The sequence below is a fragment of the Vombatus ursinus genome, unplaced genomic scaffold (genome assembly GCF_900497805.2).
Source record: "Vombatus ursinus unplaced genomic scaffold, bare-nosed wombat genome assembly UNPS02014811.1, whole genome shotgun sequence".
Classification (NCBI taxonomy): Eukaryota; Metazoa; Chordata; class Mammalia; order Diprotodontia; family Vombatidae; genus Vombatus; species Vombatus ursinus.
In genome coordinates this window covers 19,994,736-20,012,049 of record NW_020954589.1, presented here as the reverse complement: position 1 = coordinate 20,012,049, position 17,314 = coordinate 19,994,736, and the positions used below count along the sequence as shown (strand labels likewise).

Genomic DNA, 17,314 nt, shown 5'->3' with positions numbered 1-17,314 from the left:
AGAGGAAGGAAAAGACCATCTCTGGTGTCAAGGAGCTCACAGAAAAATGGGGGAGACAAGATGCAAACAATTCTATAGAAAATTCTATGTACTGGATAAATTATACAGGAGATAACACAGATAGGAGATAATCAGCAGCAGGAATGTAGGAACCTCCACAGGTAGGGCTGAGGCCTAGAACTGAGCAGTCACTCACCCCACCACCATAACCCCTGTCACATCTCATTCTATATCTATATATCTCACTTTTCTTGCTTTCCTCTCTCCCATAGGCCATCACACTCTTCCATTTTCTCCAGTTCCCCGGTTATCCAAGTACTAGGTGGGCTCATTGTGACCAAAAGCCTAGTCTTCACGGCTCTGATGGTTCATTTGGGCAGGTACAGGAGTGGAGGTGAGTAGGGACCCTCAATCTGACTTCATTTTGACTCCACCAGGAAGCACGGCTTTTTCAATTCCCAGATAAAAGCAGCTCCCTGAGCCCTAAGCTCTGAAGGAAAGATGCCCAGGCATTTCTAAAAGTCTCATTCTTAGGCTCAGACCCTGAGGTAGTGTAGTTAAGAATTCCTTGACAATGCAGGAGTGATGAACAAACAGGAGGAAATGTCATCCTGAATATAAGTAGGTGTTTTTGGCAATGGTCTGAAGGCTGTGAGCTAGAGGCCATGGGAGGGCTTGTCTGAGCTTGTGTCCCCAAAGGAGAGAAAGGATGTGGAGTAATGAGAAAGTGAAAATGGAGGCTTGTTCCTTTTTTGGTTTATTTGTTTGTTTTCCTTTCTGCCGTTGATTCTGCCTGCAGGGCTGGGGTCTCCACCTCCACCTCAGCCCTGGGTGGATTTGGGTGAGAATTGAAAACAAGAGGTGTCAGGCTTGGGGAAAAAAAGGGAATACTTTCAGTCCACAGGACAATGGGGAAGGATTTATTATCTGAACTTTCTCTTCTTTCCTCAGGGAAAGCAAGGAGTCACTCTGAGCTTTCTCAGGACCAAAATGACCTGAACTGACATGAATTCTTTTCAATGTACATCCCAACCTGAAGCATGTTCCCACCATCCTGAGTTTGGCCCAGGCCACAGGCAATATGCAGACATCCCTTCCAGGACAGGGAATGCAGCCACCATACCCATGCTGATTCCCTGCCCAGATCCTTGAAGCCCTTTGCCTGCCCTTTCAGCTTTGAGTGGACCTCAGATCTCACCTCTTTTTTTCTCTTATGATGAGAAGCCCCCCATGTCTATTCCTGTCATTCTCATTACTCTGTAGATGGGTCAATCTGTTTCTTTTAGGCCTTAGAATGGCTCCTCATTGCATTTGAAATGAAGTTCAAAATCCAAGTACTCAAGACCTTTCATGGTGTTGGCCCTCAAATATTGATCCAATCTTCTTTCTCACTATTTCCCTGCAGACACTCTCCCTTATGGCCAGGTCAGGCTCTTCATGTTTTCTAGAACATCATATAAAATTCAATATCAACGGGGGCCACTCATCTGTACATAACGATCCCTCTGTGCTATGTCTGACTTATAAAAGCCAGTTATTAATATCATCTGCATTATATTGTATTTTTATTTATATTGTTACCTATTTCCCAATTACATCTTAATCTGGGTCAGGGTGCACTTGGGAGCATTGTGGGCGGTGTGCAGCCCCCATGCTATGTTTGGACACATGTGCTCTAGAACAGGGTTATGTTCACCTGCCTATCCTGCTCCTTCCTATTCTGCCTATTTCTAAGGTCCTTCTGGGCCCCTATGCAGGACCTATTTATCCGTTAAAACACTTTAGCAATCCTAAATCCTTTAAGAAGATGTGTGTGATCCCACAACCAAATTTGAGGTTCCCCTCCTCTTAAAATCCATTGACATTCTATTTTTCCTTTCATAATATTTATCACTCCCCAACCTGTACTGTCCCAAAGTGGGATCTTACAGACCAAGGGATCCCAGCCTGGCATATGTGACCTTTTTCTATAAATATTTTGAAAAGAAGTTTTTCAGGCAGCTACGTGGCACAATGGATAAAGCACTGGGCTTGGAGCCAGGAAGATTCATCTTCCTTAGTTCAAGTCTGTCCTCAGACACTTAGTAGCTGTGGGACACTGGGCACTCATCCTTGTTTGCCTCAGTTCCTCATCTGTAACACAAACAAGTGAAGGAAATGGAAACTCACTCCTGTGTCCTGAACCCAAATGGGGTAACAGAGAGTCAGACATGATGGAAAAATGATTGAATAATATTTGTTCCAGGGGTATTATTTTTCTTCTTATCAAGAGGGTGAATTCAGGCATATGGAGAGAATGGAAAGTAGGCAGGAAGAAAAAGGCATAGATTTTGGTTACTTTAAAAAAAATCTTTTTTTGAATAAAAGAAAGAGAATAAGGACTTCTAAGAAAGAGAGATCTGACCGGGGAATGGGTGTCCCTCATGTACCTCGAGAGGGGCACTGAGAATTTATGGATCTCAACATGACTTAGTTACCTCCTGTTTGGTCAAGATATTATTCCCTGAATTGGGTAATGTTCTGAAATGTCTTTTGATAAAAAGAGGGGAAGACTCAGGACAAATAAAAAATAAACACAGAATTGTGGATCTCATACAACTGTTGACTAAGCAGAATCTATTAACTCGGAAAACTCCAGTAGTCCTAGTACCCAAACACACACACACACACACATACACACACACACACACACACACACACACAAACACAAACACACATGAACTTATGGATTTATTCATTTCCATAGTCCACTGCTACCTTACAGGAGAAATGCTCCCTCTGGGTACTCAGACTGGTATCCCCATAAAAAAAAACAAAAAACAAAAAAAACAAAAAAAATCAAAGCAATTCCTGAGCACTGGACTCTCTGGCACAAGGGCATTCACAAGACATTTTCCATTGAAGCCTTTTTGAGAAACTTCCCCATCTTTGGGGTGTTTCACCAAGGCTTTTTCCCCCCTTTCTCTAAAAGGAGGAGTGTCTCTATTATACATATTATTGGAGGGAATTTGGGTGTTAACATTACAGATGATAAAGAAGAGACTATCCCACTGAAGGGTAAAGGAGATAAAAATAAAAAAAAAATAGGAAAGGGAAAGATGGGTTTGGTTCCTTAGAGGGATCAATAAGTCTAGAGTATCAGTTTGCATTGGAGCATCCCTTACCAAGCAAGAGTAGGGATAGCTACATCCTAGCTCATGAAGGATGGGCTGAGCTCTCCTGGCAACTTCTGGGGAAACAGGCTGACAAAATAGAAGGGATAAACCTTTGGGGATGATACAGTCTCTGGGAGAGTCCTTTTCTCCCCTGCCCACCATCCCAAACATCACAGCTACAGCAGAATGGGGGGATATATCAAAGTTCTACCTGTCTGAGGGGCAATCTCACCACAGACTGCTGCCATTTCAGGCAGTAGGCAGATCTGAGACACTGAACAAGTAACCCTGGGCACAATCGGTTAGTTTGGGTGATGGACATTCAATCTACAGGACAGCAGGCTGTATTGAGTCAATGATATCACTGGGGAGTTAAGCCAGAAGAGGCATGCATTGCCTGTCAGTGTCTTTCACTGTTCGGCTGCCTGGTCTCTCTTGTCCCATAGAGATGAACATGATCAGGGCCCAGAGACATTGGGTTTCCATTTTGTGGGGCTTAATCAGGCTGAAGATCCTAACATATCGTCCCAGCCTAAGTTTTTATCACCATTAAAGGCAATGGAGCATGTGACTAGTCCCTAAATTCAGTTTCATACTTGCATATGTCTGTGTGCTGACAGGTTTCGAAGGTCAGGAGTCTGCATGTGCAGAGGCTTAGTTCTCATCACGGTCCCAAGACCTGATCTAGAAACAACTTAAAAATAGTTGGATTGCTAAATCACACAAGGGGTTCAAGCTTAGAGCATTCCCCTAGCTGAACTCCTATGCCAGAAGTTCTCAAACTTTTTGGTCATAAGACACATTTACAGTAATCAAAATCATTGAGCATGCCAAAGAACTTTTTTTTTTATGGGGGCTCTATTTATCATTATTTGTTATATTTATATTATTATAAATTATAACAAAGAAGTTATAAATATTATCATTATAAATAAATATATTTATTCCTATATTATATATATATATATAATTATTTATTTATTATTTGTTTACTGTATTATAAATAAGATCCAGTAAAATTTTAAAAATATTTATTAAATCATTTCAAATAAGAACAGCCCTATTACACGTTGACAACTTATTAAAAAATGAATAATAAATGTTTTCTTAAACAAAAGAAAATTAGTGAGAAGAGTGGCATTATTTTATATATTCCTGCAAAGCTCTTTAACATCCGAATGAATAAGAGACAGTTGGATTCTCCTATCTGATTGTGCATTCAGTCTGTTGTTTGTGTTGGAATATATGGAAAAAATTTGGCCTCATCCAAGGAAGGGAATGAGGATTTTAAGAGACAGAGTCTTGGCATTATGATGAAAATCATTTTAGCCTAGCAGATATTCTAGTTTTTTGAAGGCAATTGGGGTTAAGTGACTTGCCTAGGGTCACACAGCTCATAAGTGTCAAGTGTTTGGTCTGAGTCCGGATTTGAACTCAATTCTTCCTGACTTCAGGGCCAGTGCTTTATCCATTGTACCACCTAGCTGCCCCTCTAGCAGATATTCTGAAAGAGTCTCAGGGATCCTAAAGGGTTCTTCAACCATACTTTAAGAACCTCTGAATTAGATGGTCTCTGAGCTTTCCTTCAGCCCCTGGGTCTGTGACCTGAAGAAGTAGTTGATATGTCTGGCAATTGTTCTCTGAACCCCAGGGGACCGATGAGGGAAATAATTTCTGGTTAGATTGCAGGACTGTATGTTCAACATTCAACCTTCCCCTTGTTCCTAACCCTCCTTAGTCAAATCCCTTCTTAGAGATGGAAAAAGGACTGATAAGGCTGGGTGGGGAGAATCTAGTGTGAGCAGAAAGAAGAGAAGGGGCAGTCTCTCGTTTGCCAGCCATAAGGAGAAGTTAATGGAAGAGTTAGTGAGGAGATCCAGGAAACACAATCTGCTTCTGCCATAGTTGTCCTTCCTGAGTATATACCCCCATATCCCTAGCAGCTGCTGTCCACCTGAAGTGCTCCCTCTCAGACCAGACAACTCCATTTCCATTTGTCCAAGTCCTGATTGAATTCCAGCCTCAATTCAACATCTTTGTCCCCTCACTCTCTTCCCAAACCCCACACTCTTTGTGGTCCTAAACATAGGGTTCATGTGTGAGAACAGAAAACTGGTGCAAGAAGACAAGCTCCACTTGTAGTTCTGTCCTTCCACAGGCCCAGCCAGGAGCTCTAGGGCAGCCTCAGAGCTTAGGGAGGTACAGCCAAGAGGGCAGATTATCAGGAAGACAAGCTCACCACAAAACTCCTCCAAAAAGACCTAGAAAAGGCACCAGACTGAATCTTGATGGGGAAATACAGAACAAGTGCCATTGAGCCATTTGTCCAGTCCAAGCTAGCACAGAGAGACAGACAGAGAGGCCTGTGGACACTGGGAATGAGATTGAATCAGAACACTCCAGAGCCCAGGAAGAGAATGAGCCAGGTCAAGAGGATGTCTCATTCACACCAAAGCATGTGAGATCAGGACCAGGGCACTGTAGAGGAGACAGGTGCCAACTGTCCATTTACCCAGTTCTGGGTCATAGATCCAGGGCAGAGTGAGAAGGGCCCTGCCCATGAGGTTGGTGTCCCAGGGTAGGGAGGCCCTAGGTGATGTCCTGGCCTACTTAGAAAGAAGAAGTTCCAAAGCAAGGATCAGTATTGTGGCACAGACTCCAGGAACAGAGCGGGGTCTCAGTTCTAGCATCTAGCCCAGCCCACAGAGGAGCAAGCAGGGCATGGATACCAGACCAAAGGGCAGCCTACAGTGTTGTCCCTAGGAACCGACAATGCCTTCCAGATGACTGACTGTGGCAGAATCCAGCAGCGCTCCACTGTTGATCAGGCTGAAACTCAGATCAGGAACTTAGATTAGGGGGGCAGCAAGTACACTTGCCCTAGATCAGACTACATGGGGGGACCTGTCCCTGACTCTGAGATCCTAGAGTTACAGAGCACTCAATACTCAAGAAAGCAGCAATAGGATCAGCCCAGACTTTCTCTCCAGAAATGCCACAGAGTCCAGACCTAACAACAACACTAAAGACAAGAAGCGTGAGCAAAGAAAAAAATACTCCAACATCAAGAGTTATTTTGTTATCAGGGAAGCTCAAAACACAATTGGAGAAGACAAGAATGATCCCAAAACATGTATAATCAGTACCTCAGAGAAAAACACAGTTTGGGTACAAACTCAAATAGAAATCCTGGAAGAGATGAAATAAGAGTTAAAAACTGTTTTAAGAAACGAAATGAGTGTACTTGTGGAAAATAATTGGAAAAGAAATGAGAGTTATGCAAGAAAAAATCTAGAAAGGGGATTAACAGCTTTGAATAAGAAATAGAAAACCTTACCCAAGAAACAAATCCTCTGAATATTAGAAAGGACTAAGCAGAAGAGAATGACTCCATTGGACAATAAGAAATATTAAAATCAAGGCAAAAGATGAAAAAAAGAAGAAAATGTAAAATATCTCATGTTACAAATGGAGCTAGAAAAGATTGAGAAGATATAATTTATTAAATATTGGGATACCTGACAGCTATGTCACCTTGACATACCTAGGAATAATGAAAAATATTGCCCAGATCTCTTAGAACCAGAGCACAAAATGAAAACAGAAAGAATCTACCAAACACTTCCTAAAAGAATCCTCAAACTACAAACTTTCAGGAACTTGATAACACAAATCCAGCCCAAGTCAAAACAATAACAACCCCCCCCAAAAAATCCCCCAAAACTTGTAAGTACCCAAACAGAAAGATTTCAGATACCAAGGAAGCTACTACACTCAGGATCCCACAACCATCCTCTCAGTCACTCAGGTTGATAAGCTTGGTGGTATCTGGACTCCTCATTCTCACTCACCACTACCACCACCCCCATGTTCTTGTACCTAATCTGCTGCCATGGTCTGTTGCTTTTAAGCCCCTAATATCTCTCTCATTCACCCCTTCCTGCTGCAGACGCTCATCTCCTCATTCCTGTACTACTGTAATAGCCTTCTGGGTGCCTCAGGTCTCTGCCTCTTCTACCTTCCTCTGAGCTGTCAAAAGGGATCTTCCTAAAGCATAGGTCCCACCATGCCTAACCTCTAATCAGTATACTCTGGTAGCTGCCCATCACCTCCAGGAGCAAATACATAATACTCTGGCATTCAAAGGCAGAGAAAGAAGAAGCAAGAAATAAGAAGCAAGTTTCTCTAATAAAGACCTCATTTCTTTAAAACAAAAAAAAAAAGAACACATGCCCTTGTTTTATGTCTTGTCTCAGAGCATCATTGAATAGGGATATTTTGTGTTTGTGTGTGTGTGTGTGTGTGTGTGATCAAGGAATCCTGAATAATTTTGATTTATGGATGGGAGATACTTCTCATAAAAAAGCCCGTCTGAGGTCATTTTACTCTACTGAGTCAAATGCAATTCTATAATCAACAATCATTGCAGATGATATAAATCAAAGGACACCAACAAATAAATTGAGAAATGACAAAAAGAATCTGAATTTCCTAAAACACAGATCTGACCCATGTTGTCCTTCAGTTAACAAATTCTAGGAGCTCCCTCTCACCTTCAAGATCCAATACATAATCCTTTATTTGGCATTCAAAAACCTTCATAACCAACCTCCCTCACTCCATGTTTCTAGTCTTCTTACTCATTAAATCCTCCCAGTCCCCACCATGTCCTCTGGGTTCCAGTGACAATGGCATTTTCGTCAAACAAAGCATTGAACCTCCTGATGGTGCATTTTCACTCGCTCTCCCCCACACCTTGAACAATATCTCTCTTCATCTCAGCCTCCTGGCTCCCCTTCAGGTTTCACCTAACATACCACTTTCTACTGGAAGCCTTTCCCATTCTCAATTCTAGTTTATTCCCTTTGTTGATTATTTTAATTTCTCCTGTATGTAGCATGGTTGTTTAATTCTTTATGACTATGAGATTTAACTCTTTAGACTATGACCTCCTTGAGAGCAGAGACAGATTTCATCTTTCTCTGTAACTTAAGTGCCTTATATAGTGCCTTAATAATAACTTAACAACTTCCTTTTCCATCAGCAACTCTGTTCGACTTTGACTGCAGAGAATATCATGCCTTCCTCCCAGGAAAAGTTGATCACCTGAGATCTCAGGAAGATCACCATGAAGAAAGTTTCAGGTTTTGATAGTCTTCACCTTCACAACTCACCTTCAATTGCCTCTTCCCTATAATTGGTGGACTGGAGGGCTGTGCACTAAACTCCTCTCAATGACTTCTTTATAGAGACCTCCCAGTATTCCTACTAACTCTTTTCTGGTTTCTTTTCTGTGTGTTGTCTTCCCCCCCCCACCCCAAGATTGTAGGCTCCTTGAACATGAGCTTGCATCAGATGAACTGAGACCTGGGAAAGATCTAAGGATAAAAAGGGCCAAAGTGTCCCACTGCATCCTGAACCGTGGTCATCATCTTGACTTATGTCTTGCCACTGGATTCCTATGACTCTGGAGGAGACAGGGAGGCTGATAACTTTGAGCAGCTCTGCTTCACTTAAATCCAATCCACTCACAAGTTCAAGACATCATGGTCTAGATGTCACTGGTCCTCTTTGAAGACAAAGGATGAACAACAAAAAACAATTTCCTTGTTGACAAGAATTGTCTGTTTTTCTTATTTGTAGCTCCAGCACTTAGCATATTGCCCGGCATACAATAGGTATTTTATAAATGTTTATTGTGTTGAGTTGAAATTGAATAAGCACTTGACATAGCATGCACTTAATAAATGCTTACTGACTGACACAACATTCCTCATCTATTTCCTCACAAGGAGTCCCTCCTCCATTCTACAGGATCTACGCAGGCCTGGCTCTGCCCTTTATTCTGGAATAGAAACAACTACAGCTGATGTCTTCTATTAAAGGGATTCAACCCCATCCATGAATCACCAAAGGCCCCATTTATAAGGGACAAAAAAGTTACCCCTGTCTTTTCTTGAAGACCATAATCCTGACATGAGGAATGTGCCAGGAGCAGCCTCCTGTTGCATTGTCTTTGAATCCGGGAACTATGGTGTGTTAGAATGAGTATTGTCCTGGGAGCTGGGAGACCTCAGGTCTAAGCCCAGATCTGCTTCTAATTGGTTTGGCAATCTTATTTGTCTTCTCTGAACCACTATTTCTTCATATTTCAAAGGAAGAAGGTAAACTAGGTCAGTCATTTTCCACTTGTAGGATTGTATGGAACCAAGCAATTAGTGCAAGAGGTCCATCTCAATAAAGAATTCAGCAGGAAAAAATAAAAATACAAAAACCTCACATATTTTCTGTAGATCAAATCAGTAATATGTCTCCAACATACATATAGCTCTTGTATCAAACATGAACTGCTAACAGGAGGGAGTTCAAAGGTCTTCTGTATGATTTTCCCTTTTGTGCCTAATTGCACTCCCTCCCCTCCTCCACTAATGAATGGTAATCCCTGGGAATATCAGTATCGGGAATTCTGTCAAGGGTAACTATTAACTCCTCTTATAAGAATGTATGTTAGGTTAGCTCAAAACTTTGAAAAGAAAGCCAATAGACTCCTTCCTCACTCTTCCCAGAAGGCAATATCACCTTAGATTTCTCCCATTTCTGTTAGTGGGCATATCTGATATACTGAATAAGTCACCCTCGACACAATCCATTAGTTTATGTTACAATACATTAATCCATAGGACTGCAAGATGTATTAATTCAATGATAACACTAACAAGTTAGGCTAGCAGAGGCATTTGTGGAGCCTCATGGTGTCTGCTGCTATGCAAACCTCTGGTCTCTCTTGTCTCATGGAGATGAACTTGGCCAGGGCCCAGATTTCATTCTTCTACCACATGGGACTTGATATGACTGAGGTTCATGCTAGCTGGCCTGACTTCAGGTTTTTATTATCTTTAAGAGCAGTCAATGTTCTCACTGCTCTCTGAGCTCACTCTTAAACCTAGAGACCTCTGTGAGCTTCTCAGATTCCAAAGGTCAGGAGACTGCATATGCTGAGAGGTAGCTCTTACCACCTTGTCAGGAATTTTTCAGGAAAAGTTTTAAAAATATACAGGCTACCAAAAGAGTTTATATTCAGAACATTCTTCTACCTGAAATCTTAAATCAGAGATTATTGACATCGTTAGTTTCAGAATTCAAATGCATTCTGAAATATTAGTGAGAATCCCAATATTTCTCTGTATTATGGGATACTGGGATTCTCATGATATGTACTATATTAGAAATTAAAAGTCATAAATTTGAATCAAATATTCACTAATTGATTCAATGAAAATAATTACAATGAACCTGTTACCTGTTTATAAAATGTTTATAGTTAAAAACAACTATTTTTTTAAGTATCAGTGAGCAGTGTCATTGTTTTACATAACTATGGAAATCTCTTCACTCTGTGCCTTAATAGGACAAAGCTGGATCCTTATGACTGCTCTCCATTCAATACCTCCATTTTCCAACTATCTATCAGTGTGAGTCCAGTCACTTACCGTCTTTTTGCCTCAGTTTCCTCAACTGTAAAATGAGGGACCACAATAGTACCTACTTCCCTGAGTTATTGTGAGTACCAATGAGATAATATTTGCCAAAAGCACCTAGCATAGTGCCTGGCACATAGTAGGCACCATATAATGCTTATTCCCTCCCTCTCTTCTTCAAGAGATCCTTGGACCATTGAGAAATGCTTGATGACATGTTCCTGTGGTTTCTCTTGGCTGTGGATTTCTCCTCTATGGTCCCATGACAATAGCTTACCTGGATGGCAATCCTAGATATCTATCTCTCTCTCCCCGAGGAGAATAATGAACAATAATTTCTGATTAGTCCACAGGACTCTGTGTCCAGCAGTCACCCCTCCCCATTCTCCCAACTCCCTTTAGCCAAATAACTTCCTGAGGAAGGAGAAAGGACATTGAATTCTGGGTGGGAAGGACTTAGTGTGACCAGGAAAAAGAGGAAGAGTCTCTCCATGTACCACTGTTTCCTCCTGGCCACAGGGAGAAGACAAGGGAGGAGGCAGCGAGGAGATGGCATCTTCCTCTCCTGGAGGTTCTTCCTAAACAGACCCCCATGTCCCAAGCAGCTGCCATCCACCTGAAGTTGTCCTCTCAGACCAGACAGCTCCATTTCCATTTGCCTGGATGTTGATGAAGTGCTAGGCCCAGTTCTCCTTACCTTCACCCTCTCCCCCATGCCCAGGCTCATTGGATACCTAGACATAGGATAGATGCATGTGGGAACAGGAAGCCTATGGTGTAACACAAGCTCTCGTGGTAGTTCTAAGGGCCAAGGCTCTTCTTGAGGAGGGTCCCTAGGTCATCCTGGGGGTCAGAGACCTGGCCAGGGGAATCTCCCCCAAAATAAGTGCTCTCACCCTCTCCTCTGAAGTCAGCATTTCTGCTCCTTCCACTCCTCCCACTTCCCCAACCTTAACTTCTCCCACTCTCTCTTACTTCTTCTTTCCTCTCAGAGGCTCAGAATCAGGCAGGGGAGAATCAGGACCAACACCTTCTTGCCATCCATCAGCCCAAGGACAGCATGAAGAGATCACCTCCCATGTCCCCTGCCTCTGGACCCACAGAGGCATGATGGCCCAGGCAGCCCCACTGCTACTGCTGCTGCCTTTGCTGTTAATAGGTATCTGGGGGTAGGGGAGGTTAGGGAAGGGTAGAGGTGATGACTGACAGGGAGCAGAGAAGAGAGAGGAGAGTGGCAGGAGGGAGGGAGTATAATGTTGCGTTGGGATGAGGGACTGGGGAGGGATGGGATCAGTCATGTGGTGGAGCCAGCTCACACTGGCTTGGAAGAGCTGATTGTTAAATTTCCAGAGGGAGCATTTACAATTTAAAAATTGACAAACTGCATACAAATGACAAATTGATTTATTGTTTTATTGATTGGCTTGACTTTAAAAAAAGGGACAGTGAGAATGTTAATAATGCAAATTAAATTAAAATGTGTCAAGAGTATGTACACGGGTCTGTGGGAGAAGAAAAAAGGAAAGACAGAGGAAAGGGAAAGAAGAAGAGGACGAGGGGCAGAAGGAAGGAAAGAGAAAGATTGAGACAACTGGTGTTAATTGTTTACTAGCACACCACTGATTAGGAGGCTCCCTTGGGTGAGGGACTGTCTCTGAGGCATGGTTTCTTAGAAGAGGATGTTATTTAGGGAGACCAGCCCCCTTACCTTGTTCTTGTTCTTTGATTTTATGTATTTTTTTTCTTTTTAGGCAATTGGGGTTAAGTGACTTGCCCAGAGTCACACAGCTAGCAAGTGTCAAGTGTTTGGTCTGAGGCTGGATTTGAACTCAGGTCCTCCTGACTTCGAGCCAGTGCTCTATCCACTGTGCCACCTAGCTGCCCCTACCTTGTTCCTGTTCTTCAGTCAAGGGGGAGGGGACTGAAGGGAGGCCCAGCTGGGCTCCCCCTGACCTGATGATCTGCTTTTCAGGTTCACAGGGACAAGTGTTCCCAGTGAAGTACCAGGAGGGGCAGACACTCAGAGTGAACTGCAGCTACAATCTCCAGAGAGATGAAAAGAGCTGGAAATCCTGGTGTAAAGTGAAGGAAGATGGAACAGTGTGTAATACACTAATCATCAGGAAGTCAGGCTTCCCTGGGCTACTTTGGGACACCCGAGCCTCCCTGGCAGATGACACCTACACTGGTAGAATCACCATCACCATGTCTAACCTCAGGGTGAAGGACTCAGGCATCTATTGGTGTGGAATCCATGACTCTGTCAGGAACACTATTGATATTCTCAGGACAATCAGGCTGGAGGTTTCTCCAGGTAAGTCCCTGCCAACTCAATCCCCTTCAGTTCCAGCAGAGCTTAGGAAATACCTGGTGTGAACATGACCCTGAGCTAGGATGTGAGCTTGGGTCTCCTTGGGGTCTCCAGGGAGAAGCTGCTCCACCCCTGTCCAGTCCTTCAGCTTCCTGCCCCTCCCCATTCCTGTACTCTCCTCACTTCCTTCCAGACCACGGTTTTAATGGTAGCTCCTCTTCTGGTCCCTGGGGAAGGTGAGGCATTTTCTTCTCTGATCTCATTCCCATGTAGGGCCAACATTTGTCCTGGGGCTTCTAAGTCTTGGGTGTCCTGTGTCACACACTCACACTCGTCCATACAAATGTACCTGTGACTTAAACAGACACAGACACACATAGGGTCTTCCTAACACATACAATGACATGCAGAATTGTGCTTCACTGATTTAGGATAACTGCAGCTCTGGCCCCAGGAGACAAGGGAGAGTGGTGTGCTTCCACTAGAGGTATTGTTGGAGTAGATCCTGGCAGATTCCAATGGAAGAGCATAGACATAGGGTACAGTTTTAGTTGTGAAAATGATTATATTGTGACTCTGAGGGGTCATTCTATGTTTCTTAGAATTAGTTCCTCATTTGTAAAAGGGTGGTAGGGAGAGGGAGACGGGTGTGATTGTAACAATGAATGTAGGAAATACTCTTTGTGAATTATAAATGCTCTGTAACTGTGAATTTTTAGTATTCCCTTCATTCTGGACACCAACCACACCCTAGTCCTGGGGAAATAGAAAGTATCCCATGGAGATATCTTTGATCAGGACATCAGAGCCTCTGGGAGTGGCAAAGGAGTCTGACGATGACTTCAGTGGTAGGAACAACAGGCTGGAGTAATTGATAATACATATGACATGACATAGGATATACTATAATAGATTTGCTCACAGCATGCATGCATATGATGCCTAAAGGTTTTTCAAGGCCCAATACCTCATTGGGGCCAGCAGTCCAGTGTTCTGGACCCTCCAGGGAAGAGGAGCCATGTGAGGGTGTGGGGTCCAGAGCCAAGTTTTTCATTCCTCTCTTCTTCTTTCAGCCACAACATCGAAGATCACCAAACATTCTCAAACTACCACTGAGACATCTCTCACCACCTCTGCCATCTTCTTGGCCACCAGCAGGTACAACTCATTTTTGGAAATCCATTGTGTCTCAGGAGCTCTCAGCCTCAGCAGTTTATGTGGGGCTCACTTGTGCTGCCCCAAACTATTAGTCTAAAGTGACCTCTTTCAAGCTTTTTATTCTGGATGGGAGAACAAAAGGGCAAAAAGAGGGAGCTAAGGGTTCCCTTGGGCCTAGTGAAACTGTACTTACTAGTGTCCCCCCTTTCCCTTATTTCCAAGTTTAAAATGGCTTGAAATCCGATTTCTTTTGGCCTTGGCCTGGTATTTTTCAGTCCTGAACTCACACTGCCTTGGGTCCTTTGCTAAGCCCTGCCCCTCCTGCACCACTGCATTTTTCACAGTGGGTATTGTTTATCAGACTTCCTCATCTCCAGATACAGCAGACAAATCCTCAAATTCCTCTCTGTTAAATAACTGTCTCTTCTTGTTAAGCTGAGCAGCATTCCCTCATGACTGATTGCCCTTCCCTTTCTCTCCTCTTAGAGGTTAAAGAACCAGGCAAAATTGTGAAACAAGGAAAATTTACCTTCCAAAAAGACTGCTTAGAACATGCCTGCCCAGAAAAAATATTCTTGTTGCTGCCACTTCCCCTTTCCCTTATTTCTCAACCCCTTACTTCTGACTTCATCACTCAACTGAAACTGTTCTCTCCAAGGTTACCAAGGACAGCCTTAGTTGTTCTTTTCTTAATACTCATCCTTCTGGATATCTCTGTAGTATCTGACTCTGCTGATGACCCCTGCCCCAGCCCCACCTCCCTTTCTCTCGGAAACTCTTTCTTGGCTTTTCATGAAACTTCTTTCTCAGCTCTCTCAGCTCCTCTCAGCTCCTTCTCAGATTCTTCTGCTGGGTTCTCATTCATGTCTTTCCCTTCTGTGTGGATGTTCTTGATCTAGCCTGACCCTGCTTTTCCTCTCTATATACAGTCTCTAGGTCAAAGTTTCTAAACTTGGGGTCCGTGAACTTGTTATAAAATTTTTTTATTAGCTATATTGCTATATACATGGTTTTCTTTGTAATCTTAAGTATTTTATTTTATGCATTTAAAAACACTCTTTTGAGAAGGGGTCCATGGACTTTACCAGAGTCACTAAGGACTCCAGGATACAAAAAGTATTGAGATCCCTTTATCTAGAAGATGCATCAGATAATTAATCCTAGTGATTGAATTATCTTGTCTATTCAGATGACATATATACACACACATATGTGTATATACACATATATACATACACATATGCACATCTACATATATATGTATACACACATGTGTGTGTGTATATATATATATATATATATATATTCTTCCCTAGTCTCCCCTGAGCCCTAGTCACACATCACCAAATAGCTATTGTATATTTAAAACTGTATTTCATGTAGGCAATTCCAACCCAACAAGCCTAAAATGGAACTCACTATCTTCCCCACCCCCTCCTATCCCTCTGTTCCTAAACCAACCCCTCCTCCCAACTTAAGGGTCTCCATTCCTTCTACTCACCCAAATTGGCAGCCTCAGAGTCTCCCATGATTCTTCACTCTCCTTCACCCTCCTGATGTAGTCAGATTCCCAATTTATTCATTCTACCTGCACAGTCTTTCTTTCACCCATCTTCCCTTTTCCACCCTAATAGCCACCACTCTGATTTAGCTAATTATTCAATAAACATGTATGAAGCACTGCCTGTGGGTAGGGCAGTGTGCTAAACCCTGGGTGTACAAAAAAAAAAAGCAAAAACACTGGTCTCAGCCCTCAAGAGGCTCATATTCTAATAGGGAGAGACAACATACAAAAAAATATATAAAATATATTAATATAAAATAGAAATAGAAAGTAGTCCCAGAGTGAAGGTATTAACAGTGTGTGTGTGTGTGTGTGTGTGTGTGTGTGTGTGTGTGTGTAAGAAGATCAGAAAAGGTTTCCTGCAGATGAGTTTGAAGTTCAACCCCTTGGCAACTCTTGTTGGACTGTTGCAAAAGCATCCTAATTGTTCTGCCTAATTCCAGTCTCTCTCTTTTCGAATCCATCTTCTATACAGCTAAGTATACAAAGCATCTCAAAAGTCCTAGTGAAATTTTAAACTTCAATGCATTCAGAAGTATAAATGTTGCAAACTTATTTTTAAAATCTGATAAGTTAACTATTTAAATTTTAAGTATTGCATGTTTAGTAAATTTTAGAACTTTTAATAAATTTTCATCAGCTGCTTGGATTTAGCAGAAGCCAGGTGCTGAATCAGGGTGCCAAGCAGCTAGAAGGAACTTGAGGTTTCCTGTGGGCACCTGTGGAGAAGGGTGGGAAGAAGCCCTAAAGACAAACGTCAGCTCTTCTCTTAGCTCAGGCACAGGGCAAACTGCCTTCCCCAGCATGATCTTGTTATTTGATGTTGTCTCACCTGACTGGTCTTCCTTCCCTTTAGCCCAAGAGACAACCAGAAATTCATCATTTGGGGCTCAGTGCTGGTGTCTTTGCTCCTAGTTGGGCTCCTCAGTCTGGGCATCATATATATCATGAAAGTCTCCCAAAAACCAGGGACAGGTAAGACACATATGGTTGCTTGGCCTCTTCCCAAGGAAACTTCAGCTCCCTCCTACCCACTCTCCTTTATTGCTCTCTCATGTCCCTCTAGCATTGCTGACTCAAGGGCTGAGGGAAGATGGCCCCTGAGTTCCACATAGCCTGTGCACACTACTCTGCTGATCCTCTTTTCTTTTTCTCCTCTATGACAATTACTTCATTCTAATTTTTTTCATAGTTAGTGTCTACTTTTCTTATCTGCCCCCTGACACACTGGGAGCTTCCCAGGACCAGATACTGTCTTGTCTTCTTTTTCATCTTTCTTTCATTCAGACACCTTTCTCACAGGTTTGTTGTAAGGATAAAATGAGGTAATATTTGTAAAACTCTTAGCACAAAGCCTGGCACATAGTAGGTACTATGTCAGTGCTTATTCCTTCCCCCTTTCCTCCTTCTCCCTCCTTCTCAGAGCCTAGCAAAGTGCTTTGCACACAAAAGGTAATCAATCACTGTATGTAAATTTAATGAATGAATTGCTAGAAATTTCAAGTAAGTAAAGGTTTCCTATAAAAAGAAATTTTCTCTTTCCCTCTTTTTTTCTATCCTATCCCTCACAAATCAAGTTAAAGCCACAAACATTTATTAAGGACTTCCAGTTTACAAGGCACTATGGCAGGTTTCAAAAGAAAGACAT

At 42.5% G+C, this 17,314-nt stretch overlaps 1 protein-coding gene across 2 annotated transcripts in view; it reads left to right on the top strand.

Moving 5' to 3' along the window:
* Positions 1 to 11,616: 11,616 nt before the first annotated feature.
* The window catches only part of LOC114053520 (natural cytotoxicity triggering receptor 2-like), a 34,817-nt gene continuing 29,119 nt past the window's right edge, over positions 11,617 to 17,314 (top strand). For both annotated transcript variants that reach the window (XM_027876637.1, XM_027876636.1), the window contains exons 1-4: positions 11,617 to 11,792; positions 12,606 to 12,947; positions 14,018 to 14,102; positions 16,523 to 16,641. In XM_027876637.1, coding sequence (XP_027732438.1) covers positions 11,741 to 11,792; positions 12,606 to 12,947; positions 14,018 to 14,102; positions 16,523 to 16,641 — 598 coding nt within the window. In that variant the 5' untranslated portion in view covers positions 11,617 to 11,740. The remainder of the gene's footprint in view (positions 11,793 to 12,605; positions 12,948 to 14,017; positions 14,103 to 16,522; positions 16,642 to 17,314) is intronic.